This window comes from Haemaphysalis longicornis, unplaced genomic scaffold (assembly GCF_048455015.1).
Source record: "Haemaphysalis longicornis isolate Haplotype H1 unplaced genomic scaffold, Haemaphysalis longicornis Haplotype H1 scaffold_6, whole genome shotgun sequence".
NCBI lineage: Eukaryota > Metazoa > Arthropoda > Arachnida > Ixodida > Ixodidae > Haemaphysalis > Haemaphysalis longicornis.
The window spans coordinates 53,141,600-53,169,444 of record NW_027526407.1 but is presented as its reverse complement, the minus strand read 5'-3'; the positions used below and the strand labels follow the sequence as shown (position 1 = coordinate 53,169,444).

General features: G+C 47.3%; 2 protein-coding genes across 3 annotated transcripts in view; one reads left to right on the top strand and one right to left on the bottom strand.

The window, feature by feature from the left end:
* Nucleotides 1-168: 168 nt before the first annotated feature.
* Nucleotides 169-26,201, top strand: LOC144142679 (TAF6-like RNA polymerase II p300/CBP-associated factor-associated factor 65 kDa subunit 6L). Of its 2 annotated transcripts, none has more exons than XM_077674337.1 (14): nucleotides 169-342; nucleotides 2,089-2,292; nucleotides 3,953-4,039; nucleotides 4,931-5,081; nucleotides 6,246-6,424; nucleotides 7,125-7,202; nucleotides 7,725-7,826; nucleotides 8,830-8,954; nucleotides 10,424-10,691; nucleotides 12,898-13,059; nucleotides 18,913-19,074; nucleotides 21,331-21,529; nucleotides 23,620-23,809; nucleotides 25,951-26,201. In XM_077674337.1, exons 2-13 carry the CDS (start codon nucleotides 2,107-2,109, stop codon nucleotides 23,787-23,789), a joined length of 1,869 nt encoding a protein of 622 aa, XP_077530463.1. In that variant the 5' UTR covers nucleotides 169-342; nucleotides 2,089-2,106; the 3' UTR covers nucleotides 23,790-23,809; nucleotides 25,951-26,201. The 2 variants fall into 2 exon arrangements, with proteins under 2 accessions (XP_077530463.1, XP_077530464.1); XM_077674338.1 differs by lacking the exon at nucleotides 169-342 and adding an exon at nucleotides 457-478.
* Nucleotides 23,821-27,845, bottom strand: part of LOC144143021 (kelch-like protein 41) — a 30,873-nt gene continuing 26,848 nt past the window's right edge. Inside the window, exon 11 of the mRNA XM_077674841.1 lies at nucleotides 23,821-26,024. Within this exon, the coding sequence (XP_077530967.1) occupies nucleotides 25,849-26,024 (176 nt within the window). The 3' untranslated portion in view covers nucleotides 23,821-25,848. The remainder of the gene's footprint in view (nucleotides 26,025-27,845) is intronic.

The window sequence follows — 27,845 nt, the reverse complement described above, 5'->3', positions numbered from 1 at the left end:
GCTTCACGAAGGTTTGTTAATTAATAAAGAACTGCTACGAAAGTCCTGCCATTCGACCTTTTTTGAGTGGCGGAACGTAATTTATGGCATGAAATTGCTTAGTAACTTTAAAATAATGCTGAAGTGCTTGTTTATTTCTTATCGCGTACTGAGGGGTAGGGTAGTAGTGCGTCGGTTTCATTGAAGACAAGCGGTGTGATGTCCGTGGTAGCATTTAGTTCGCTCTCTGTGTGTGGAGGTGTGGCGATAAGATCGCGGATAAGATGAGTTGAATAACGCAATGACATCCGTTAGCGTCGACTACCACGACAGCGCAAAAAAGGCGCCAAAGACCTTGGCCTGGTTAGTCGGTCGTACCGTACTACGTGCTTGCCCCCGGGCTTTCTTGGCATCGTGCTCAAATATGCGATGGTGCCGGTCGGTGCTGTATCGGCGCATATCTGTCGCTTAGAGTTTGAATATTTATTGAAAGCAACAGGTACGCTCCGCACAAAAGCTTGGCCGGCAGCCTCTGAAAAAGGCGGAAACGCTGGAACCGGTTGCTTCATTACCATGTGTGTAAAGAGCTCCATGAAAAGAGCCAAGCGTAGTGGAGGTGCCTCTGAGTCGTTCCCAGCCTAGGTAGTCAGCGCAGTCAGCGCTCCTCTGTCTAGATCAGTAATGCGTTCAAGCAATGGCCATCAAACTGGTGCCGTATTCACCTTTGAGTTGATGTATGCAACAAACTTGTAACAAAAAAAAATCCTAAGTTATCCCCATTTGGCGCTAAGCTGACCTCAGTTGCTTCTCGTCATTTAGAAGACTCGCGAAGTCGCATATGCAGCTCATTTGGGACGCTTTGTCGTCTGGGCAATAAGTGAGGGAGGATAAAAATACATTAACGAAAAAGATTTTCAGGCCTGTTTCCATGTCTTCTAAGGGAAATTGAGAAGAGAGGTTACCAAGGTGACTGGTGTGTCGGTGAAACGACGTGGATATGCGTGTGTGTGCCGAGGGATACTTGTGCAGGGAATCAGCCAGGAAGCACTGTAATTACATGCAATGTAAAGTAAGCTCAGTAGAACTAGCAACTCTTCTGTCTATCTATGGGCCTGTCGGAAGAGCGCTGTCATCAGTAAAATGACCACCAATTAATTTGTTGTAAGGAAAGAGCCATGCGAGACCGTTTATTTCTGTACTGACCACCCTTTTTTACAGTCTGTGTACGTCAGTCCCCTAAACAGTCAAGCAACTTTGATCGTTTCATCGCATAGTTTTATGTTACTATAGAAGATGGGTTCATTTTCATTTCCTGTGTCATTGGCAGCTGCTACTGAATCACCCAACCACAGTGGCTAAGGCGTTGTGTTACTGAGCCCAAGGACGTGGGTTCGATCCCAGCCACAATGGCTGCTTTTCTAATGGAGGCAAAAAGAGCAAATTCCTGTGTGTCGAGATTTCGGCACACGTTAAAATCCGCAATAGCCATTCACTACGGCGCGCCTTCATAACCCAGGTGTTGCTACAGTGCATTAAACCGCACAATCAATCACTAGCTACTGAATCGCGTGATAGAATCGCTTCTTTTTACACTATACAGCCTGCTTGAGCTCTGTGGGACCATTCGATTAAACTACATTGCGTTAACTATGATTCTCACGATGCCTTACTCTTTGCCACTCGTTTCAGCACAACAGTTTAGGGCGCCCAGTTTTTGTGATTTGATTTGCGGGCAGTGCTGGAAAGGTCAAGTCCAGTTCGTAGCTTTTTCCATGTGTTAAAGTAGATGGTGCAGGCTTTCATGTGAAAGCATACGGATGCAGTCGGCCTAAACCCGCACAACCGGGGTGACCGCTTATGAACTGGCATGGAGCGTTTCTGACAGTGATAAACACCTTGTATCTGAATCAGTATTTCAAACCGAACAGATTGGTGCCAAAGAGTAGCAAAGTGGTAGCGTTGAGTTTCAGGTGAATACGTTCGGCATTAAAATGAGAGGAGCAGTAAAGTAATGAATAACGGTTGTCTGTGCTCATTTACCGCTGCTTGATGATGATGATGATGATGGCGGTGGTGGTGGTGATGAGCGTACTCTTCTCTTGTCGGCAGAGTCATCACGGGACAAGGATGGCATCGAAGCGGCCACTGAAAAGCACGACGCCCGGGAAGAAGCCGGAAGAAAAAAAGTACAGTCAGTTCACGAGGGATTCGGTCAGCCTTTTTGCCGAGTCGTACGGCATCACTGATGTGTCTCAGCAAGCCCTGAGCCTTTTGACCGAAGATGTCAACTACAGGCTACGCGAACTGGCTCAGGTAATTTTTACGTGTTGGTACGTCACTCGTACACCATGATGAAAGCTACATAGCTAAAATAAAACTCCTGTTTACTCTTGCGCACTTTCAGGACTGCAAGCTCTGGTCGAATAAACCATGTTAACTCAAAGTTCTATTATTTGCTGGAAATAGTCCACTTGCTTTTCGGCACTGAATCGTGCATGCAAAGGCACCAGTTTTTAAATGCTGTCACAGCATCAGGCTACAACCCCATACCAAAAATAAGAAGTCAATTTAACAGCTTACTGCGAAACGCCCCAAGAAAGGCGATTCCTGAACTTGCTCAGTGAAGTCTCGCAGGATGTTTACTTTTAGCTCTGTTGTACAACGTGAATAGGTCAGAAAGTGGCTTACCTGCCAGGTAGTGGTAAGATTACTGATAACGTGAGATTAAGCATACAAACTTGACGTACAAACATTAACTGTGAGGGATCTCAGTGCAGATGTTATGAATTCAAGATCTGCTGAGGCCTCACAAGGAAGAAATTACGAGGCCATGATGAGATCCTGGTAGCCTGCAGCGAAAATTGCTCAGAATAAGTTGCAGGTGATATTGAGCCACAAGGCCCACAACACTTTCCTGTGGCTTTTGTTAATCTCACAAAACAGAAGACGCAATTTGTAGTTTCTTGGCTGCTTCTCACGGGTCATCTAATGGTTAGCATTTGTCCTTTAGTTAGCAATAATTTCTTCATTAAGGTGTGAAATAACACTACTCTTTTGCAGCAAAAACATTACCGATTGCTGGTATAAACAAACACCTCCTGCCTGCGTTAAATATGTGCAGTGACACAGCAGGAAATTTATTTTTTGCTTCATGAAAGGACTGTATTGTCTTCATAACATTCACAATGATGATAGTTTTATTGCAAACTTCAAACAAATAATCTAGAATTAAGGAAACCAGGTGAACCAGTGGCAACTCCACACCCACTTTCTGGCAATTTCTCTGTGGTGTCACGGAATCTTCTTTGCATGATTGTCGGCCATAAACCGAAGTCACTGCCAAGAAACATGACTGGTCGACTTCTGTTTGATCATTCCGCCTGGATCTCAATGTGCAGTTATCACGCCAATAACTCTGTTTTTAGTATTCAGTATTCACCCTTTTATTGTCACTGCTGTTAAAATGTAGCATGAAATTTGGAGATTTTTTAAGATTAAAACTGAAAGCTAGAAAGCAGCTGCTTTGATAAATGCTTAACCGAGGGCACACTTTTATTTTGCAGTCCTGCCCTTCATCTTCTAGCAAAGCATGTTAACCAGCGTAAATAGTCTAGTTGGTTACTTGAAACAGAAATTTGCAGATTGTAATGACTTAACCACTATTAATAAGCCAAGTGAGCAGCCCACGCCCAGCTAAACATGCCCATAGTGCATGTCATCTTGATCATTTTTCATGAAGTTTCATGATTGCACCTTTTTTGTCATGCCACGCACAGCATAATGAAGCAGCGTAAATTAACAGTGTACAGAGTAAATGAAAAGAGGACAGTGCCGCCATATTCCTTATTTGCGCTGCTTCATTACGATAAATGTGTACTAACTGTATTAACTAGAAAAGTACTACAGAGTTTTCCCTTCCCTGGCTGTTTTTTAGCGGCACGTCAAAGACTGTGTTGCTTTCGTTTGTTCGCAGAACTGTGGCCAATTTATGCGACACTCCAAGCGACGGAAGCTGACCTGTAGCGACGTGGAACGCGCACTGCACTGGAGCAAGTGCACGGTAATTCCTCTAAAAACCTCTTCTAATTCCTCTAAATTTCTCTTGCCAGAGCTACTGAATTCCTTCCTCTTGATTTATCTCTTTTGCATGCATTTCTTGTGCGTGCAATTTTTTTCTAACTTGCCCAAAGTTTCTCGTGGCTTGGCCAAGGTCGTCGGGATGAAAGCATTTCGTGTTGAAGTGTGAGCAAGTCAACAAACTTTGGCACTGTGGAGCGTTGTAAAGCCTACTGCATTCGTCTACACTCTACCGAGCCCAGTTCATTTCAGAAAGACTCAGCAAAAGCTATATTTCCATTATAAAGAGCATTGCATTCATGAGGTGTGCACACAATACAAAAACAAAGACCTGGTGTGTTGTTTCTGAATCTGTGGCAAGTGATTGAAAGATCAGCAGAAAAAAAAATTCAAATTCAAGTTTTTTTAACATCACACGATGTTGAGAGATACGGGCAAAAAGCCATAACAAGGCTCGACTGGGCCCGAACCCTCTGCTTTGCAAACAGCGGAAATGTTACACAGCGTACATTATTAGCACATCTGCAGTGCAGTACATCAATTGAAAATTGAAGAGTACAGATTCGGATTCCAAAACTGAAGAAAGAGTCAGATTGCTGAAATGGGGTGAAACCTACTGGAAAAAATGCACTCTTTGATCTGTACATGATGAGTACTATTTGTGATAAGTGACCCAGCAAACTAACATGAATAGCAGCTCAAAGACAGAAATCATTGGGTAGAGTAGATGGAGACTTGTACAATAGGTGTTAAACTTAGTGCCTCAGTTTGGGTTTGGTAGAGGCTACTGCATTAGTGCAGTTTTCATGCTTCAACTTTTTCACCGTTCAGTGCCGAATATGTAGTCTGTGGCCAACCCTGTTTTTGTGCGCAGCCCATCTACGGATGCAGCGGAGACGAGCCACTACCCTTCCGGCACGTTCGCGAAGCGGACGTCTTCTGCACAGATGACTGCATGCTGGACTTGTTGGATGAGCTGGACTCGCCCCTCAAGCTCGAGCCGCCTCCAGAGCCCTTCGTCCAAGGTCCGAACCTTTGGCTCTGCAGTTTGAAACTCCCAACGCATTTTTGTGTGTTTTCTATTTCCTAATTAGTACCCCCGTCCCTCCCCAACTTATACCCCTGTCACATGGCAAATCTAATGTCATTCAAAGTGAATGACGTTAGCTGTTAATGACATTTGGTTTGGCCATGTGGGTGTACACGGTGAAACAAATGTCATTTGTTTGTGATAGTGGTGACGATTAGCGAGCTTGCAAAACCGTAAAATTATAGTTCAAGTGCATCTAGAATGTTTTCACACACACAATATTTTTTTCAGACATTACAAAGGATTTTTTTTTTTTTAAATAAGAAAGTCACCGGTTTAGGTGACATCAGCAGACATCACAAACCGAGACAAGTCCGGAAAAAATCCGTATTAGGGTAGCGCATGCACTGTGGATGAGAGTTTCTTTTTTGTTAGTGCTTGTTTGTCTTTCTTTATTCGAAAAACAATATGAAGGGTAAAATATAGGTTTACTGACAGTTTTTAGAAACTGTAATCTTTGGCTTATTGCAGAACTTTCTTGTCTAGTTGCGTGCCACTGCTGTCGAGGCTACTCAGTTGGCCACTAACTAAGGCCTGGGACCTCAGTTAGCCGCTAAATGTCATTCGCCTCAAATGTCATTCAGTCTTCTCGTGTAGCACCGAATTAATGACATTTATAACGAATGAAATTTGCTCTAAATGTCATTAGATTTGCCATGTGGCAGAGGTATTATTCTAACATCTCCATTCCTGCATGATCTCCAAGAATATTTCCTCTCTCAAAAGCCTCAAGTTGCCCATTGTGCAAGAAAAGTAGCACATGCGCTGCTGAGCACGAGGTCGCGGGTTCGATTCCCGGCCGCGGCGGCCGCTTTTCTGATGGAGGCGAAAAGCAAAAACGCCCGTGTGTACAAGGTTTCGGCGCACGTTAAAGACCCCCAGGTGGTCAAAACTAATCCGGAGCCCTCCACTACGGTGCGCCTCATCGCCTGCGTTGCGTCGGCGCGTTAAACCCCACAATCAATCAAATCAAAAGAAAAGTAGCACAGAAGATGGCTGCCGCTGTGAAGAGTAAAAGAACCCTCCCCACTGAGCTACATGGCAACAAGACAAAGTGTCCCATGTCCCGATGGTCACATCGACCTCCTCTTCCTCTCAGGCCACTGGCTGGTCGTGGAAGGTGTGGCCCTGGAACCGGACTCGAGCAGCAAGCCGGCGACTGGCGGACCGGACGGAGGGGGCAGCCGTCCGGTCAACACCGACGTCAACGCCTCCCACATGCAGTACTACGAGGAGATCACCAAGGCACTGCTGGGCAGTGACAAGCAGCTGGTCGAGGTGGGTGTAGAAACTTCTGCAAGAGCTGTCCGAATCTGTTCCTTGCCCTCGAATTTTCACATCTCATCCCTCCATCCAGTTTTTCACCTTTGCCTACTTCCAGTCCTGTCGTAGGATAGCTCTTCCTTTTTTGTTGTGGTGGCTGTCAAAAATCCCGGGCCATCTCCACAAATGTGAAACCTGGGGAGGGGCGAAGCGTGCAGTGTATAGGCGTATTCTTGGCGCCTTGGGGTTTTTGCCTACAGAGATAAAACTGTTGGGGGGTAGAGGTATACAGCCTTGCTGTAAAAGTCTCTCGTCTTTGAAGCACGAAGCTCTCTAGCGCGAGGCGTAAATGAGTGTCCTGGCGTTTTTTTTAGTACGCATTACGTTCTAGTGTGAGGCATAAACGAGATTCGTGGTCTTTAAGTACCATGACTACATGAGACGAAGGACGATTACGACGACGACAACGATGATGACGACGGCAGGAGACGCCAACAGCCCCAGCCCCTAAGGGGCTGTGCCCCTAAAACTGAGCTTGAAAGTTTGTCGCTAGCATAGGATATGAGGCAGGGAACAGGAGATAAAAGTTGGCCAGCTGTATCCTGTTTTGTTACGTTAACGATTTTTCACAGGGGTTCTCTGCAGAAGTGGGAAAATGCTCAGCAGTGCGAAGTTCTTGGAGCATTGGTAGAGCCACTGTGGTGCCCTGTTGCAGGTTGCCCTGGAGGACCTGGCGAGCAACCCATGCCTGAGCCCAGTGCTGCCATACCTGGTCCATTTTGTCTCTCTCGGGGTGGGTACGCCTGCTGGCATGTTTACCAGAATGTGTATTCCACGCTGCGTGCATTTATGAAGGGCGATAAGAGAAGATACAACTGCATGAAAAATGCATGCTTACCTAATGCAGCGTGTGGTGGCTTTCTTGATAGGCAGGGAGTCTTATGGCTTACTTCTATTGCTATTTTTTTTATTATTCCTCCGGGTTTTGCAAGTGTAAGAGGTAAGAGAAGTAAGAAGGAATGTGCGAGCTGTGCTAATGCACCAGTTTGACTGACGTTTGTGCATGGGCAGCATTGCACAGAGCCATAGAAAACTTAGCAGTATGGAGGGGCTTTAAGAAAACTTGTCTCCACCAACTGTTCTGTGAAGCTGCACTGTCCTGTCATGCTTTATATCAGCATTACAGGGTGTGTGTGCATGTGTGTGCATGCGAGTGTGTGTAAGAGAGAGAGAGATTTAGTAAACACCAAGGGTGACGCAGAACAGAGTGAGTGATTGTGATTGACTGAAGATGGCTGGTTCTTTATTATTGCAGGTGCGAAAGCTAAGCCATGACCTTTCAAGCCTCGACCGACTGCTGCGCACGGTTGCTGCCTTGTCCCAGAATCCTTCTCTGTACCTCGACACACTGCCCTATGTGAGTGCCACCAGCACACGTTTCCCACTATCTTGCCTCTCTGTCTTCAGATATCGCGCAGACATCAAATACATGATTGCACTTCACTTTGGCACGTGACGCAACTGATGTGCGCGTGTCAAGAGGCAGAGGTTGTGCGTGATAAACATCGTTCTGTTCGAAGATCCTGCATGTATCATCATCATCATGTCTACGCCCACTGCAGGGCAAAGGCCTGCCCTATAGATCTCCAGTTAAAGCCCTGTGCTTACTGCGGCCGCTTCATCCCCGCAAACTTCTTCATCTCATCTCTCATTGCCTCTCAAGATGCTTTACTGACTAGCCCGCAAATCTTTCTCGGGCTTCTTTCGAAGTAACTGGAAAGAGTGCAGAACTGCCGTGCCTCAAATTCTACAGCAAGCGTGCAAACACTCAACCTTCTTTTCGGTGTGATTTTTACTAACGTCACAAGTGGATGTTGCGCTGTTGTCCCTCTCGAAAGGGATGATCATGACTCCACTCTTATTCTGATTGTAATTATGAGGGGATTATGATGATGGCCATGATAGCGGTAACATATTTATGGTAACGTTATTTTTTTAAGCGAAGCTTTCCTGGTCTCACTGATGGCGGCGTCGTAACCAAAACGGACTGCAGGAAAGCCAGCTTTACAGAATGGGAGGGCACATAATCAAACAATAAAAAGCATTTCTCACGGTCAAAATCGAAACTAGTTCCCCCGTGTTATGAAGTTGAAGTCTACGATTGCACCATTCTGGCACTATCAAAACAGTTTGGATTTTGGGTTTTGACTTTCCCCCTGCCACTCGAACTTCTGGATCAATCAAATTCAAACAAATCAATCGCAAATGCCCACTTACTTTATTTTGAGCAGAGAAAGCTGTGCACTTCAACCGTTTTTCTCATTAGATCAAAGGGGCTTTGGTATTCTTGGAGGCCAGACGTGCATCTAATTGTGCGACATAAACTTGCTGCATTCCCTGACCACGCTGTGTTTCTGCAGCCCACACTGGTTGTCCAGGCACTACTCTTCTGCCTGCTGGAACCCCTGGCAGCGGCCATCAATCCGGCCAACGACCACTGGGCCCTGAGGGACAACGCAGCCCGCGTCCTGGCCCACTTACTCAGGTGCTGGAGCATACTTTGGCAGTGGCTGGTTTCAAGTGTGAAAATACAAGAAACATTGTGCAGAAAACGATTTTGAGGGGGAAGGTTAGATCTGGGGATTTAGAAGGAATATGTGTGTTGGAGAATGAAGAGGGCAGACCGAGGGGGCAGTGCAAGTGTGCAGACGATTATACTTTAGGCTTAACTTTATACTTTGAGCTCTAACTTCGCCAACTGGGGCCCGCAGGTCAACGTGCAGTGAATATGTTTTGTGCCGTTAAGGCCTAACTTGAAGGTTACCTAACGCTAAGCCTAAGCTGGGACGTTAGGCCTAACGTCCCATGTTAGGCCTAATGTCCCACCAACAGACAACCTCTTTGAGGTTGTCTATTGGTATTCAAGGTACAGCTTGTTTATTGGTGGCAACAAGACTCCTTATCTCGACAGGGGAACTGGGCAATCTTTGAAAGAGCTGCAGGAATAGGTGGATGTGTGACTGGGTGGAGATTTGGTCTTGTATTTGATTTCTGTGTTAAGCTGGTCGAGTTTTCCTCTAAAATGCACTGCTAACTTTCTACTGCAGCCTGGAGCAGCTTACACGATTTTGTTGGTTACTTGTTTTTGGTTTATCTGCAGTGCCAGTCTGGGAACCTACACCAACTAGCCCAACTCTCCATCCTCTTTTAGTTTAAGAGAAAAGCAGAGAGCACAGATGCTCTGCTGCCCGTTGTTCTCTAGTCTATTTTTTAGTCGAAAGCCTTAAATGTCTGTTTCAAAGCACAGACATTGTAAGGTTAGAAAGATAGGTAGTACTGGATCAGGAAGCAAACTAGAATTGACGATATCAGAGTTCAAGTAACGAAAAAGAAATGGACGTGGGCTGGCCATGTGGTGAGACGGACGGATAAACGGATAACCGATGGACAATTGGGGTAACATAGTGGATACCAGGAGATGGGTCTAGAAGAAGGGGAAGGCCAATAACCCGATGGAGGGATGGAATAAAGGAATTTGGGGGTAAATTCTGGACTCGAGCAGCGCAAGACTGGAGCGGTCGGAGGTCAATGGGAGAGGCCTTCGTCCTGTAATGGACCCGAGTTGGATGATGATGATGATGACGACGACGACAGCGACAAAAAGGGTTCAAGTTGTGCGAACCAGGGAGCGTGAGCTTGGGATTGCACTGTGCCAGGAAAGGGAAACCAGCGCAGGAGGAGGGTCAGTCAGAAGAGGGCTCTAGGAAAAAGTGAACCAAGGCACACCAGGAAATGGCGATGGCTAGTCATTGGTATGGCCTTCAGAGGTTTCTATCCGAGGGGCTTGTCAAGTAGTGAAGGGCACGGCCGCACAGTTCCGCAGCAGCTCAACAGGAGGTCCAACTAGGCTGTTGCTTTCACGTTCTTAGAAAGTTCTAGGCGTTTTCTTCTGAAATTTTCTTTTTCCCTTCCTGAGTTGTGCACTTTGAGTAAAGTGAAAGCCCATGGCCGCAGGTTCTGGTCCGAGCGGGTGGCTGGTCTGGAGAGCCAGGTGCTGGACGCGCTGGGGGAGTGCGTGCGGGACCCACTGCTGCGTCGGCCACTGTGTGCCCAGTACGGGGCCGTGTCGGGGCTGATGGCGCTGGGCGTGGAGGCCCTGCGGTCGGTGCTGGGCCCCCACCTGCCCACATACTGGCGCCAGCTGGAAGTGGTGCTGGCCGACAACCGGCCGGCCAACGCCCAGGTGCAGGCTGACGCCACCAGGGTCCACGGGGTGCTGCTGGTACGTGGGGGGGGCTTCGTTCCAAAGTTCTTCAACGTACATACATACAAGTTTTATTTTCCAGAAAATATACAGACCTGGATGGTCTCTTGGGCTAAAAGCTACGCATATGAGCTTGACAGGGCCCAGGAGACCATTTGAAAGCAAGTAGGTACAAAAACGGAGAAATGTGCAAAACACTTGATACACACACACACAAAAAACATTTCCTTTAGAGTTCCTATAAAATATACATACAGGTACAGAAAGACATTGCTTCACAGTTTAGACAGATATTCTAGTATAGAGATACAGTAGAATCTCGATGATACGATTCTGGGTGATACGAATTTCGGGATGATACGAATTTCTGAAAAGTCCCGGCAAAATTGCATTGTTTGCAATGGGAAAAATTTCGGCTGTTACGAACGGACCTGGGCGGCCCGGCGGATGATACGAACGAGCCGGCGAGGCGCCCGACTGCCGAACAAGCAAGTGACGGCTCTCTCTCCCCATTTGTCACTCTTCTTTCTCCAGAAACGGCCGGGCTGTTGTTTTCTGCTCGCGAAAACGCGCCCCGCATGTCCCATGCGCGCCGCGAAACCTCTCGCAAGCTGCGCGCACCGCGGCCGGCGGCGGCAACATGGCGGCAGCTTCGGCCGCGAAGTGGCACGGCCGCTCGAGCGACCGCTTCTAGCCGCTCTTTAAAATGCCGCTCAAGGCAGACACGAAGTTGCTTGTGCAGTAAGGGAGCTGATAACGTTGGCGAAAACGGTACTATAAAACATCATCCGCGCCGCTAGTGAAAGCGCCCATAAAATATCTGCCGGAGTGCTAAGCCTAAACATCTCGGGCGGAGCCAGCCGGCTGTCTCTAGCGTTTCGCAAGTCGTCAGCGTCATTTTCTGACCGAGGTAGGAGATACCGCGGGCGCGAAATCGTCAATGCGGCTGTGAAAATACAGCGCGCGCAAAGCTGAGGCGTGCGAATCGCGTGCAAAAACGCACCATGCTGTTCACGCTTGACTGTTGCGGCGTGTAGCGAGCTTGGACACCGTGAGTGAGGAGACAAGCGCGAAGCTAGGCGAAGCGTTACGCGCTCCAGAAAGGACTGCTTTGTGACATGGGGGTTTAAAAGAAACAGAAAAAAATCACGGATTTCTTCACGCGAAAGTAAGAAAAGAAATAAACGAAAACTTTTTTCAGCGCTCAATTTTTTGGTCTGTGTTGGTTCATACGAATTTCGGATGATACGAATATTTTTCGCGGTCCCGCGAGATTCGTATCATCGAGATTCTACTGTATAACCAAAAATACATCGGCATTACTGGGCGTTGCTTTTCCAAAGAAAACATGTATAAGACAAGAACAACTCACAAATACAGTCTCAAACATGTGAATAAGCACAAGTTTCAAGGGTCAGAAAGGAAACAAGCAATCATTTCAATTTTGTGCAAAATACGAGCACAATTCTTTCCGACTTTTGCAGCATGCACTTTGAGAGAATTGATTCAATACAACAGGTAGGTTATATTTCAATGTTGCAGAATGTACGAAAGAGTGGGACGGCCCAAGTGTCTATGTCTCATATTTACATCAATTGCAAAACTCTGCATCAGAATCCAGGCCGTTGCGAGCACCCCTGCTCGCAAGTAGAGCCACACGGCATTCCGCTGTAGTGGTGTAACCCAGAGGCTTCAAAAGCCAAGCGGTTTATATAGCTAAAAGCGTTAGAAACTCGTGAACCGCTGGCGCCTTTCATACATTTTCCTGTTGTTTAGCGCAAAGAAAACTGCAGGTACATTTGAGGCAAAATATTCGTAACCAACCAGCAGCGCCCGTGTTCATTTAGTTTGGGACGCTCATGGGTTGGTTTTTATGATAGTAAGTGTAAAAAAGTGGCAGTGCAACGCCGGCACGTGCGGGAGGAAAAGCGAGCACGAAAAGAACAGAACTCTCGCTGTCGCAGTTTCAGGCAGGGGGCGCGCGAGCACTGTGGAGGCGGGAAAGTTGAATTGCATTGGGTGGTAGCAGTGAGCGGATAACGGTGCTACAGCTTGTTATGGTGAATCACTGCTGTGCACTTCCGACAGCTTTCATATTGAGTGGAACAGCTTTAATTTTTTTTTTGTCTTCATGTCCCCTTCAGTGTTCTTCATGTGTTTTGCTGTCGAAGTTGTGCTCGACTGTGTGTTGTTTGGCTAGCTGAGTAAATGTGCCCTGTTGCAGTTGGCGGCCGAGCAGCTGGTGAAGGAGCAGCGGCGGGAGTTCCGGCGAGGGGAGGTCGGCCTGGCCTCTTACGAGGTGCTGTACGAGTGCTTCGGGGACGCTCTGGCCTCCAGGCTGCCCCCGCTCATCGGAGTGGCACACCTCCTCTACACCCCTCGGCCGGTCAGCATCTGTCTCCTTTTTTCTGTTTCTTTTTTTTTTTGGTGAAGCCTAAAGCACTAATTAGTTAAATTTGTGTGTCGACAATCTGCTTTTGTGGCCGAGACGGGGCTTGGGAATTGGCCAATGGCTCAAGGAACAAAAACAGGTTAAATAATACTTCAACAAGAAGTATACTGAGGCGAGACAGCTACAACTTACAAAAACTGATGGCATGGGACATATGTGTCAACATACCGTATTTATTCGAATATAAGGTGGGGTTTTTTCCGAAATCTGTAGTCTCGAGGTCATACCCCACCTTATATTCGAAGCTCAGTATCTGTGCGTGTGCGTGTGTGTGTGTGTAGCTTAGGGATATTTGAGTGTAAGTAAGAAAAAGCAAGAGAGGCGAGGTAAACACAGGAAAAAATGTTCAGGCTGTGCTGATAGAAGGCATGCAAGCAGTAGGGAACGGGGGCAAGTTGAATTGAATTGAATAAACTTCATTGCACAGAGGATGCTCTATCATCTTCATCAATGTCTTCATCTGTGTGAAGAAAAAAATCACAAAGGGAAAAAGGATGAAAGATGACACTCGGCACTTGGACAGTAATGCTTTCTCATTCACTACGTCATGAGGAGCGCCGACGTGAGTGCGTAATGTTTCTCACTCCAACAACTCTAAAAGTGTGCCGTATGAAATACCGTATTTGCACGATTCTAATGTGCACCTTTTTTCACTAAAAGTAGCCTTGAAATTTGCCTGCACGTTACAATCGGGCGCAAAACCGAAATCGGCTATAAATGGGTCCCGCTTTTGGTGGCCACTTTTCTGATGGAGGCGAAAAGCAAAAACGCCCTTATGTTCGAGATTTCGGTGCACGTTAAGGATCCCCAGGTGGTCAAAATTAATCCGGAGCCCTCCATTACAGCACGCCTCATCACCTGTGTAGCGTCAATGCGTTAAGCATCATAATCAATCAATCATCAATCAATCAATCAATCAATCAATCAATCAATCAGTCAATGTCCCTCACTTTAGTTTCAATGCCAGCAGGAAACAGATTGTGCGTTGAAACTTGTGATCGGCAAGTTTACGGCGCACGAAGAATTTTCGCTGTCACAGTTGCGTGTGTCAAATAAAATGTTGTCTGCCAGGTACGTGGTGTCCTGACTTTTACATCTGTGCGGTAGAATCGGTGTCAAATTCTTTTTTCGAATTTTCAGCACTAAAATTACCTGCACGTTACAATCGGGGGCGCGTTAGAATCGTGCAAATACGGTACGCCTTTTGCCAAATACCGTATTTACTCGCATAATCCTCGCACTTTTTTTTCGGAAAAGTCAATGCAAAGTTAGGCGTGCGAGAATTATGCGGGGAAAAAAAAAAAAACGGTGCACAGTGTTGCCAATTTGCCTTATGCCAGTCCCGCTAAATGTAGCGGTCGTTTTTTGTATAGGTAAGGTCAGTGTTGCCAACAGCAGCTATTTCTTTTTATTTTATTATTTACAACGTAAACAGTCTCCCGTCGATCAGCGATCATGAAATTGCCGCCTTTGCTTTCTGGCGCGTGCCCTATCTCGTCGTCGTACGTACGTGCCCTGCTCCAGTAACGCACGTTGAAGTCGATGACGCCGAAGTGCCCGCCTGCGGCACGGTTGCCGTGTTCGATCGCGTACTTTTTCACTTTCAATTTGAAAGTAGCAGTGTAGCTGGCGTTCCTCCCCATGGCGAAGCGGCACCAAGCACAAAACAATTAGATCAAAAAGTTTTAAAACGGCAGCGAGCTATCCACCACTGACGCGAGTGACTCACTGGCTGCTGCTGCTCAACGGCGGGACCACGACGGCGACACGACGACACGACAGCGGGCTGCGCGAACACCGTCTAGTTGCGCGCGGCCGAAACATGCGCGAAACCGGTTCAAGGACAGTGTGAGTAGCGTGTGTTAGGGCGCCTGTTAGGGAGTAGCCATGCACATGGAGGAAGATGGCCATGCAGGTTGTTGGGGTGCCTGGATGGCTTTGGATACACAGCGCTCTCCGCCGAATGGAGAGGCAGCGGGGGAGGGCGCGCGTTGGAGAGCGCGTGCACCATGCCTGCAAAGTTGGGGGTGCGAGGATTATGCGAGGAACCACAAAATTCAAATTTTGGTGGCTCACATTAGGGGTGCGAGGATTACGCGAGTGCGAGGATTACGCGAGTAAATACGGTATCCATCCATCTGTACCCTCACTTCCTCCCTTCCATTCCTGCTTTTTGAGTTGCTTCTAATGCACAGTAGATTTAATTATTCAATAAAATGTCTGGTTGTGATAAGTTTTCTTTAAGGTGTATCTTCTGTAACTGAAATCGGAACCGAGCACGGGCCATCGAGCACAACTTTGTTCACAGCGGTGTCAAATTCACAGAACAAGTTAAAACAGTGGCTGCCCCCATACGCAATTGTATGCAAAGTTGAAATCGCACTGGAAGAAAAAAAGTGTAGGCATGCTTACCTCACACAGTGAACGCAACCTCGAATACGCGTCGCTTTTAGGAGCAAAATGGTGCATTGACTATGCACCAAATGTTAGTCAAACCTTGCTATACTGAGGAGTGCAGAGATGCCAGAATGGTCCAATATAACCAGAATTCGGTGTGCAAAATTTCATCGCTTCTCGAAAAGCAGCGCAAATAACCACTGAAGCGCTCGCAGCCAAATAAAGTCTTTTGGGCCTCGAAGAGCAGCGAAATTGTTTACAAAAGAGAACTTACAACGAAATAAATACGCTGTTAGGCTTTAATGCAGGTAAAACGAATGCTTGGCTATAGTGAAAAAGTGTTGCATGACTGTACCAGTATGCAGTGTAGACCGCTTATAACGTATGTCGCAGGAGCCTTGAAAATATGCACTGTAAGCGGTACTGCACTATAAATAAAACGTTCGAATCTATCAACATCGAAATTTACCTCTCAAGTAATTCTTTGTCTATCATCACTCAAATGCACGGCACTTAAAAACAGAGGCACGGTGTTTATTTCGTCTTTTTTTTTTTTTTTTTCACGTCAGCCACTGCTGCAGAGTCTTACAAACCACAAGCGTGGTCTTACAAACGGCGAGCGTGGCTTTAGTGTGGCTTTAACCAGAGTCTTTCAATGCTTCTCTGGTCATGAAACTCCCGGCCAAGTTTCATACGGGGACAAAGGCTACCGCGAGGTGCACCACCGCAGATCAGAGGGCATCAGGCGCGGCCGCCGCTGCTCTGTAGCCAGACCGGCAGGCAGGAACGCAGTAGCAGCATGCCCGTTCGCACTAAATTTTTTCGCCACTCACAAAATGATAAGTCCATTTGAGCAGCCCATGACACGTAAAGCGAAAGCGCACTGCTGATAAGGCAGCGAGCGTCTGTTTTATCTTACTCCGTGGTCCGTTCCCTGCCAAACGCGCTCTGTCCACGCCTCCGGCTGCCCTCCGATTAACACCAGCGGCGCGGCGCAGCCTCCCTGGGCAGCGTACGAAGCTCTCCCATAGCGTGACGGCGAAGTTTCATGACCGGAAAGTCATTGAAGGACTCTGCTTTAACTTCCGTTTTGTTTGTGTTTTGAGGGAGCACAACTTTGTTTCTTAGTGTCTATGAACGGACGCCACGACAACGTGATAAGAACTCAAGCGTTTTTTTTTTTCACCTCGCCTTCATGATGCCGAAAGCAGTTGCTTATCAGCACAATGTACAGGTGGTGGAAACCTCCAGCATCGCAGCTCGGCTCGCTATCTCCAGGTGTTGAAAAAGGGAAAGAGGGGTTGCTAATCTGCACAATGTTCTAATAACAACTTACCGTGCGGGAGGGGGGGGGGGGGGGGGGGGGGGGCACTATCTTTTGAGGTACATCAAGCAAGGGCAGTTGTGGTTATCATGTGAGTACAAACAATGTGTCAACTGAAGGGCGCCTATTTTTTTCTTTTGTGGGTCGACGTTAGAGGAGAGCAGGGAGCGCACACTGTGTCAGATGGCTGATTCCGTCTTTTTCTTTCTTTCTCGTGAGCCTAAAACGATTCCCAGCTGCGTGGGTCAATCAGCGGGTCCGCAAAAAAAAAAAAAAAGAAACGCACTACAGTAGAACCTCGTTACAAGAGACACTGTTACAAGAGACACTTGGTTATAAGAGACATTTGAATGAAAGCGGTTTGGTTGGTTTTCCTATGCTCGCCATGTTAGCAACATTACATACAAGAGACCTTGGTTACAAGAGACACGTTTTTTGGTTCCCTTGAGTGTCTCTTATAACGAGGTTTTACTGTATAACCGGTATTGTGCTTCAACCAACCACGTTTTAAGCGGTATGCTCATGTGTTGAGTTTTGTGGGAGGAAGACCGATGGTCACAAAAACCTGCATTATATCCGGTCCCGCACTATAAGCGGTTACGTTATACAGTTAAACCTCGTTATAACGAAATTGAAGGGGCGCCGCGATTTGCTCGTTATACCCAATATTTCGTTATAGCTGTAACCGACATTTACTGCAAATATTATGCATTGTAGTTACCTAAAACAAAAAGCGGGCGAAATAGCATCTTCCTGCACGACAATAGTAAAATAAACACATTCCGGAGGTAAAAAGGAAAGTCGATCACGAACCTACTTTATTGCAGTTCAAAACTCGTATTTCAAACAGACTTGGCTACGAAGAAGTCCGTAATTGGACATTGGTGCACCTTCCTGATGCGAGTGATGGCTCCCTCAGACGCGGCCGCTACGTTCACGCCATCTTCGCCGCCCTCGTGCGCGCCGAAGTAGCGACGCAGCACGTCCACCGCATCTAGTGCCTCCGACGCCGTCCTTAGCGCTTCTTTTCAAGCCGTGTGCAACAGCGCTGAAGATGGACTCTCGGTTGCTCACGATGGTGGACAGCGTACTCGTCCACACATTAAAGTCTCTTGCCACCTTACCACGGAGTGCACCTTACCTTCCTTCGCACCCGATGCGACGGCTTTTATCATAGCCGTCTTCTGTTCAAGCGTTATAGTCTTTCGCTTCCCGCCTGTCGCACTCGCGTTGTTGGAATCACGCCGGCAGTACGATAAAAGATAAGGCTGAAGACTGTTAAAACCTACGCACACACAACTACGCAGCGACGCCCGCGATACGAACAGGGGAGGAGGGGGGGGGGGGGGGAGAGGAAGGCGACGAAACCGCGCGCGCCATGTGCATTGGGGTTCTTTTCGGGCTCACCGCGGATAGTCCGCGGATTCCCCGAAGCCATAGGGATACGTGGGAAATCGAACGTCGGACTGCTTCTCGGGGAGCCCGCGGTGAGTCCGACACTAAATCAAAGGGCCCCATTGTCTGCATGCCGTGCGCAGCGAGAGGAGGGTGGGGGCTTCGCGGGCGCAGCGTCCGCATGGCGCGCCAGCCAGCTTCGCGCGCTTGGCGGGAGTTTTGAACTGCTAATACAGTTGACGCGTCGCGCACTGTCTCAAATCCGTGTTGCGCATGGTTGTAAAATTAGCTCAAAATTTGATTTCTCAACGAAATTTGTTCGTTATATCCCGTAACGGGGAAATTTTACCTCGTTAAAACGAGGTTTTAAATACATTGGTTTCTATGGGGACTTTCAAGGGGAATTACGATTTGCTCGTTATATCCATTATTTCGTTATAGCCCGTCTCGTTATAATGAGGTTTAACTGTAAATGGTCTGCACTGTGCACTATGGTAACAGCTTTGTGCTTCAGATAGAACAAACATGTGCAAGAGTGCAGATCGGGTACAGTGAATGCCTGCCTGTGATACGCATTCCTCTATTAGCATGTTCTGTTTTATCTATTGCATATCGTATCTATTGCACCATTTATTACATATTGCAATAAATGGTTGTGTGTCTTGTTGCAGCCCTTTGTAAAGGCAGAGCGCGGACAAGGCCCGAGCAGTCCGACGGGCGAGCAGCTTCTGGAGGCCTTCTACGAGGAAGAGCGCAGTCCGTCAGCCGCCGATGAGGACAATAACTCGGAGGAGAGCAACCTCAGCGGGCCACCGCCCAACATCCACCCACAGGTGCCGCCTCTCTCCTGCTGACCAACCGTTACTCCGTAGTGGTTATTAACATGGCTCAAAACAATTTTTTTTTTATTTTTAGGTAAACTCTGTAAAACTTGTCAGCCTTGCTGCTTTTCTCCCACTGATTTCAAATATGGCATTATTTCTTGAGTCAGTCAATTAGTTCCCAAGATAATTAGAGATAATGAGATAATTGGCCATTTTTGGAGGTACAATAGACACAACAGTGCTGGCCATAAAACTGTAATCTTTACATTTTCCAATACTACGAGCCCTGGTGAGTGCAATAGGAGAATAGGTTTTTTGATGCACCGCTTGGAACAAATTTTACAGCTCATTAAACTTTGGTGGCACCAGTGGCATGGAACCATTTTGAGTGTCCATTTGAAACACCAAAGTTTAATGAGCTGTAAAATTAGCTCCAAGCAATGGATGAAAAAAACTGCTTTGATTATTGCATTCACCAGGGTTCATAGTATTGGAAAGTATAAAGATTACAGTTTTATGCCCAATTCCAATTCCAATTCCATGTTCCCCCCCTTCCCCGTCAGAAGAAAAAGAAAAAAAAAATGTGGGGAACGAGTCCTGCTCCAGCTAGGCTATGGCAGGTTTAACGCCAATATAAAATAAACAAATAGGGCGAAAAGCCAAACCAACATTTTTAAGAAAAAGCCAATTTGATGATTAAAAAAAAAAAAAAAATTCCCCGACGTACGTAACAGCAGGACGTCCAAGCAAAGTTTAAAAGGATAACTAAGCCTGAAGGAACATCAAACGAAACATAGGGAAGAACGTTCTCAAGTCAGTTCGGCACAAAAGATGCACAACACAGCAGTTCCACTCTCAAGTGTGTGCAGCACCCTCAAAGAAAGCCCGCGTCAGAGCTGAGGCGGCATTGTCAACTCTCGCAGACACCAGGTCACACGCTGTAGCACAAGGACCTTGGGCACACAATATCGCGGAGGTGCAGTCCATGGGTGGCACGTATCTAGGTGTTAGTTCAACTAAAAAGGCGGCAAGCGGTGGTGAAAGTATAAAAGAAACACCGAGAAAAAAAAATAGTCACTGAACACACGTAAGTGTCACACCTCGGGCATAGATCGGGAAATAAAATTGGTGAGGTCCATGAGAATCTTCACGGCTGTTGAACTGTCCAAAAGGTGACGAAGCTGTGGCGGCTGTAACGGTGAACTCGACAGCCGACGAAGTCTCTGAATATAGCTGGCCGTTTTCGGGCATTCTGTTAAATAGTGGCCAACCGAAGTGGCAGGTGCGCCGCAGAAGCACTGACAGTTTGGCGTGAGTTGTAGACAGTGAAAGTAATGAGGAAATCGACCGTGTCCAGTTATCAGGTGAGCTAGCTTTTTGGAAGGCGGGAAATAAGAAGGAAGGTCCAATACACTGGGGGTCCATTAATATAATTCAGTGTCGCAGTTGTTAGTACTCCACGTCTCCTGCCATACCAAGCGACCGACACCTTCATCAGCAAAGAACGCACTCTGGTTGTCGACCGCCTTCCACTTGTGGCAGCACTGCGGGCGACAGTATCCGCAAGCTCATTCCCCCACACACCAGAGTGAGCTGGCACGTGGTATATAGATACAGGCAGTAAATTTGAGAGCAGGGAAATATTCTCTTTTAGCCGATGAATGGTAGCGGACTGATTAAATGGGTTATTGAGAGCCAATAAAAGCGAAAGACTGTCTGAATAGATGCTGACGGGGCAGGAAGGTCTGTCGTCCAAAAGAAACAGTACGAGTTGTTGCATGGCAATCACCTCGGCATCAAACGAGGTGGTTGGACACGCCAGACGGAACCTCCTCACCGCATACACATGGTCTGCCGCATTCAAAATAACAAAGGCTACTTGTTATTTTGAATGGGGCAGACCATGTGAATGGGGCAGACCTGGTGAATGGGGCATTCACCAGGGTTCATAGTATTGGAAAGTATAAAGATTACAGTTTTATGCCCAGCACTATTTTATCTATTGTTTGATCAAAAATGACCAACTATCTCTAATAATGTCGGGAAATAAGTTACCAACTGAAAAAATAATGGCCTATTTGAAATCAGCGGGGAAAAGAAAAACAGCAAGACTGGCAATTTTCACTCAGTTTACTTGAAAATTAAGAGAAATTGTTTGAAGACCCGTGTCCCCCATTAAGCAAGTGCAGTAGGACTGTAAACAAGGAGGAAATGGACTGCTGCCTCTGTCGCCATGGTAACAGTGTCCGAGATGCGCTCTCGCAGGTGAAGAGCACCATTTCGGATCCGGCGCGGGGCATTCGCCTGACCATCGCCCTGCGGAGGCCCCCCAGTGAACCACCAAAGGAGCAGCCGCGCAAGAAACAGCGGCCAGCCGGAGTGAGCCCCCTCCGCGAGCCACCCTTTGAGGGGGTCCCCTGGACTCCCCCGCCACCACGAGCCCCCATCAACATCTGCTTCGAGGGTGAGCGTCGTGGGAGGGGGGGGGGGGGGGGATTGGTGCGAATAGGGTGTGGGGTGGGCTGGGGGTGTCATTGCCTTGGAAAGCAGTGAAAAGGAGAAGAGCCAAAGGGATTCCCTGGCAGGTACCGAGAGAAAATTAGTTAATCACCCTGAAGGCTCAAGAACGTTCAACAGAGGAGGGGTTACATAATGCATGCAAGCTAAAATATACATACAAGTTGAACACTAACAGCAACAGAAAAAGTGCAACCGAATAATGTTGCGTGATGCAGGGTATAAACTAAGGGGGGACACATAATGCAGGCAAGTTAAAATCTACATACAAGTCAAACACTAACAACAGAAAAAGCGCAACTGAATAATGTTGCATGATGCAGGGTATAAACTAAGGGCTATTTACGAGTAAGGTTACTGATGGCAGCGTTAAACAAATTGACATAGATTGTTAGCAGTGTCACGAGGAAGGCGATTCCAACATACCTTCATACAGATGTACTCAGTTCAAATGTGTTTTAAAGAAGAGTCAAAGCCCCTTTTTTAATAAGAGAAAGATCATTGAAACGTGCAGCTTTCTTCACGCAAACTGAGTCAAATCAAATGGCGCAATTGGATAGACGTTGGCTTCATAATGTAAGGGACCCAGGTTGAATTCCAACCACAATAAGTGTTTTTTTTTTTCCAAGGCCCTTGGTTTTTATTTGGGTCACCAACACAAACTTGATGTGCCTTCGTGAAAACCTATTGTGTAAAGGTGGCTTTCCGGCAGTGCATTTTCCACAACTACATCGCCATCAATGAGGTATAGAAAGCTTTGCTTCGAAACAGCTGGTATGAGCAAATGGAACTCGGAACAGTACGATGATGACAAATGTGCGTAGAAACGTATGATGGTGATGATACTGATCTTTTCTTAATAAGCAACGCATGCATTGTTAGAGCAAATTTTGTGCAGCTGAAAAGCCGAAACATTTTCCTGCAAAAGGAAGTGACATTCCGTCCCAAAGCCCAGCACTTCCTGCACGCATTTAGCGCGTCTACTGGTTTTCTTGGAATGCTCCTTTTTTTCTTTTTGAACAACTGCTAGAAGGACTCTGCTGTTTGGCCTCAGTGGCCTAGAGGTAGAATCGCGGGTTCTGGAGCAAACAGCCTGGGTTTCAGCCCCAGCAACGATAAATTTTTTTCCCAAGACCCGTGACTTTTCTTTTGCTGGAAAGTGTACCCCTAGCTTAATTCTACGCATTCTTATAAATAAGGGTAGTTTGCTGTCTTAAATTTAGGCCAGTTTAGAAGCGGGGCATGGCATATCAACACGCTTAATTAACGTTCTGTATCACACCTGAACTGCTGATCTTAGAATGAAATATCAGCAAGTAAAAAAAATTCGCTGCGTATCTGCTGTTTTCATTGCAAGTGTTGACAAAAGACAACAGTCTTTCGTCAACATTTGCCAAGTAAATGCCTCCCATCTCTTTCTCGCTCACCTCTCATGCCGTTCCTCTCCTGTCTCGTTCCTCCCAAGATAACACGCTAGAGGTTTGCTCAAGTCAATTTAAATTTACCACGTTCCACTGCTCCAGGCGGGGTTCCTCAATGCCAGCGCTGCCATATGGCAGAGACATGCTTGAATTGAGGCACCCTACTTCAACGTTTACATAACCACGTTGCCCTACTCTACGTGCATTCTAAGTGGAACATGGAACCTATCTAGTGGAGCCTTTTGTTGTTGTTGCCATTTGATGTCTTAAAATGACGCCAGAAGCTACTGTGGCGTGGGCAACAGAAGGCGACAGAGTGAATTTTTTTTCTGCAGTGGATGTAGAAATCGCAAAAATCAAGCATCCATAATTTTTTTTTATTAAGGAACACTGAAATATCACTTATGTATTGATTTTTTGCCCTATAGTTGCGTAATGTATTGTTCTTGTTCAAAAATGTTTACAAGCATATAAACCTATTGTGCAGCTTCTGCTTCACTTTGGCCGGAGAAGTTTTACTGGGCCCCTTCAGTGCACTTTACAAATAAAATGTGACAGGGTGCATTTGCATCTGGTGAAGACCGACTACTATCGTGCTTGGTTCTCGCCTCTCTAGGTGCAGTGCCGGTCATGATGCGGCGCAGACCCAAAGTCCCCGCTCAAGTCGAGGCCGAGTGGCGCACTGCGCAGCTAAGTCGGCGAATGGGCCGGGTGGGGCGAGGGGCGCGTCGGCGGAAGACTTGTAGGGACCGGAACATCGGAGTGGGCATCGACGCCCTGCTGTGATCGCGGCCTCACCAACCCTGGTGAGCTCTCTGGGGCCGAATTCCGAGTTGTGTTTGCTTCAAGATTGTGCATTTCGCGTTCGTTTCCGTCGTGACGTAAGAGCACTTGCAAGGGCTCTGGCCAATGATGTGCACAGAAACAGACGCCTTGCCTTGCTCCTGCTGCATCACATCTGGGGCGGTGTTCTCGTGTTTTGTCCGTTTTGTGTCCGTTTCAGAAGTGTTATTTTTGAGCAAGTCATGATTGGCTAAAAGCGAACATCCGGATGTGACGCCATACAAGCACGGCAGAGCTACTGTGTTGAGTCACAGCTTCCCGGAACAGACGATTTGGAGCAGACGATTTTTCGTCGTTGTTGGTTCGCTGGCAGAACAATAAACACATAAACGACACATTAACGATAGTTTAAAATAGGTTTAGTCGTTTAAAATGGGTTTACAAGAACAGTTGCACAAAAGGCAACCGTAAGCCCGCCTACAACTGGACGTACGTCACAATAAAACGGACGCAAAACGGACGTTTTCAAAATGGACAAACATGAGAATACCGCCCCTGGTCGTCTGCTTTCACCCAATCCTTGCTCGCTCGAAGCGAACACTTTGGAACGGGCATGTCATGGACAAAACTGGTTATTATTCTGTTAACCCGTGGTTCCTCGATTGGCATGCCCCTGCATTTTGATGTCAACTCTCCGTTGCTGGCAACCCGCCGTGGTGGCTCAGTGGCTAAGGCGTTGCGCTGCTGAGCACAAGGTCGCGGGTTCGATTCCCGGCCGCGGCAGCCGCTTTTCTGGTGGAGGCGAAAAGCAAAAATGCCCGTGTGTACGAGATTTCGGCGCACGTTAAAGATCCCCAGGTGGTCAAAATTAATCCGGAGCCCTCCACTACGGCGCGCCTCATCGCCTGCGTTGCGTCGGCGCGTTAAACCCTACAATCAATCAATCTCCGTCGCTGGCTATGAAACATCTCATCTACTAGCAATCTATTTGCCAGAAAGCTATTAATAGTTTCACTGTTATCAAGGCAAAGTGTCCTGCCGGTGTCTTTCCAAACGCTTCGCTGCACAGAGCACGCACGTGACGTGTGATGTCACTGCACCCGCTATTCTTTTGAGCGCCTACTATAATGAGTCCACCGTTCGGGCGCTGTAGCCTCGTCGTAGAGTACAGAGTACTGGCGCTGACCGCTTGGGTTCGAGCCTGGTTTATTTCTTAGTTTCTTTGATTGCTAAATTCTTTAAAAATTTTTTTCTTAACTCAAATCTACGCGTTTTTTTGTCAGTAATAGTGTTTTGGTATGTTTTGGGTCGCTTTAGGTCTGGGGCGCAGCCAATGGCAACATTTAATTACCGTTCTCTATCGCGCTAACACACCAGTCACGTGCGTGCTCTGTACAGCGAAGTGTTTGGAAATACGTGTCCTGGCAGCATATTCTATCATTTGATAAAAAGACACCTGCTCCCAGTGGGGCCTTTGCCATTTACATCATGATTGACTCATGCAATTATCCACCAACTGAACTGCAGGCACTGCTATTCTCTGTTGTGCTAGTAGCAGCTTTGCAACGATGCCTCAGAAGTGGAATATGATTATTAGTGCATGAATTACCTAATAGTAATATAAATAGTCTAATAACATTAACAAAATGACATAATGGTAATTTGAAAGTCAGTAGACAGACCTCTTATGTGCAGAGAGAGATGGAAAGAACTAGGTGCTGGTTCAGTACTATTACGTTGCTTCCTCTTGTGACATTAGAAGGCATGAAAACATAACACAGAACCAAGTTATTAGTGGCTTCAAAAAGTTTTTTTCCCGCTAGTCCTGCCTAATGTCTAGCTCGTTTGGGATGCTCCAAAGCGGGTATTTATATGTTGTGGCATTACAGGGAAAGTCAGCGCCATAGTCTACCGGGAATCACCGAAGAGGCTTGCTTTTTTCCATTCAAAAAATTATCCACTAGCATTTTTATTCGGTACAGTGATCCATTAATTGCGTATTACTATATGTTAATAATGCCGCCTATTTGAACAGTGCCAGTGATAGCCCGGAAGGTCGGCGTCAGGGGGCAAGTGAGTAAGGTGGCGAGGGCACTGGGGTGGCCGCACAGCCCGTGAGTGGGCCGGGGAGAACCGCCTTGAGCGTCCACCCGTCGTCTTCCAGGCAAAGGATCTGGCCACCCGGCACCGCTGAACCGCTCGCCGTGGACAGCCCAGACACCACCAGCAGCTGGCCACCTGGGTGGCAGATTGCGGGGGAGAATGAAGGAGGTGGGCACCACTCATCAGCGCCCACATCTGCGTCCACCCTCTTTCTTTTGTCCTTGTTGTCGTGCACGGTTCGCTTGAACGCGAATTGTTATTCTGACAGACAAGACTTGATGGAATAAACGTTGGCATTTTAACGTTGCATTACTCTTAGGAATGCTTGGAAAGGTTTTATCGAAAATGTGCAAGTTTGGGCTAGGCTGTGCCTCATATTGTGGTTCTTTAAATGCAGATCGGGAGGTACGGAGACATGAAAACCGTGTCTGAATAATTTCGTCAAGACCTGAGTTTGTGGTAGCATACATACCCTGGTGCCTGTTGAAAAGCTGAAATTGAAGGCCAACTACACTCAAAATTTCGACCTCTTAAAAACCCTATTTTTGTATTGTCGGCTTAAAAAGGAAGTAACATGCAAAATACAGCAGCTGAAATACACGCGTGGATGCCGCAAGCGGCCAGCAAAAATCGGTGATTTTGAAACCGAAACAGAAAAGATCGCGGCCATTGCAGTGACATTGCAGCCGTCCAGCAAGCGGCCGGACGGTCACCAGCTCAGGAGAAAGTCTGCGTGCAAGCTCTACGCACGCATGGGGCAGCAGAGCTCGACTGGCTCTCCAGCTGCATGGCTGGCCAGAGGAAGAAGCCCCCGTCGGCTGGAACGTCGCAGGCGCGTCATGGCTGTTTATGCGATCCGCCGGCAGGTGCAGCGTGGCCTGCAGCGGAGCTTTTTTAAATGCTTCTGACTGATTAACGAGGCGTTTCAAGGGGCTACCACTTGTGTCCAAGCCGATTTGGGGGCACTTACTACGCATTAAAAATAAATTTGGTCGAGGTGAAATTTGAGTGCAGTTGGCGATTGAGTGACATTTGCTTACAAAGGGTGTGGTAGGTCAGAGACTGGCTTACAAACGTTGAGGTATAGTGGAAAAGGGGGAGGGAATAGCATAGAGGAAAAGACTGGGATGAAGAAAGGTAACGTAGTGTAGCTTAGTAAAGGCAAGGAAAGGCAAACAATGCCCTACAGCAAAATCTAGCACAGGCTTTTGCAGCTAACGTATCATGAAACTAGACTTCCTTGATGACTCTTCATACTGTTACATAATTATGCTCGTGGCAAACAAAAAAAAAACCTATGTAGCATGAGCTCCATCTGTCAGTCGACCACCTGCCTGCCTGCAACGCCAGCACTGCGCTTTCAGTTCACTGCCAAACCACATCCCATTCTACAGCAGGTCTGGGAAAACGTGGAGTGATGCTGGAATGACTCCGCCTGGGGAGTTGTGAACTGCACAACCTTGCCTGGTGCATGTTTCCTGTTTACGCATCCTTTAACAGTGCAGCACTACATATTACCCCTTTTGCTGTCGGGTGTTTCTGGCTATGACGCACCCCCAGTGTCGGCTGGTTTCGAGAATATCAGGAAACGAGCACAGCGATTTATTTATGAATTTGTCCAGAATGTGACGCGTCGAACGGAAACAGCGTGGGTGAGAAATGGCCTTTATTCCACATATTTTCCGTTTGATGTGCACGTTTCGAGGAAGGCCGCCCCACCGTTTCAACATCAGAGCCTGACGCTGCGGAACTCGCCCCTTTGTCGTGTGAGTTCCGCAATTGCTTCTCGTCTGAGGATGAGAGCTTCTTATCCTCGAATGAGAACCTCTCAGTCCAAATCCGAGCTTGGCTCGTGTCCAGAATCGGAAAAGCCATAGCTCCAGTCCGCATTTGAAGGCCCCGCACGGTCAAGCCACCCGAAAGTAACCGCGCGCATGGAGGGATCACTTCCTGCAT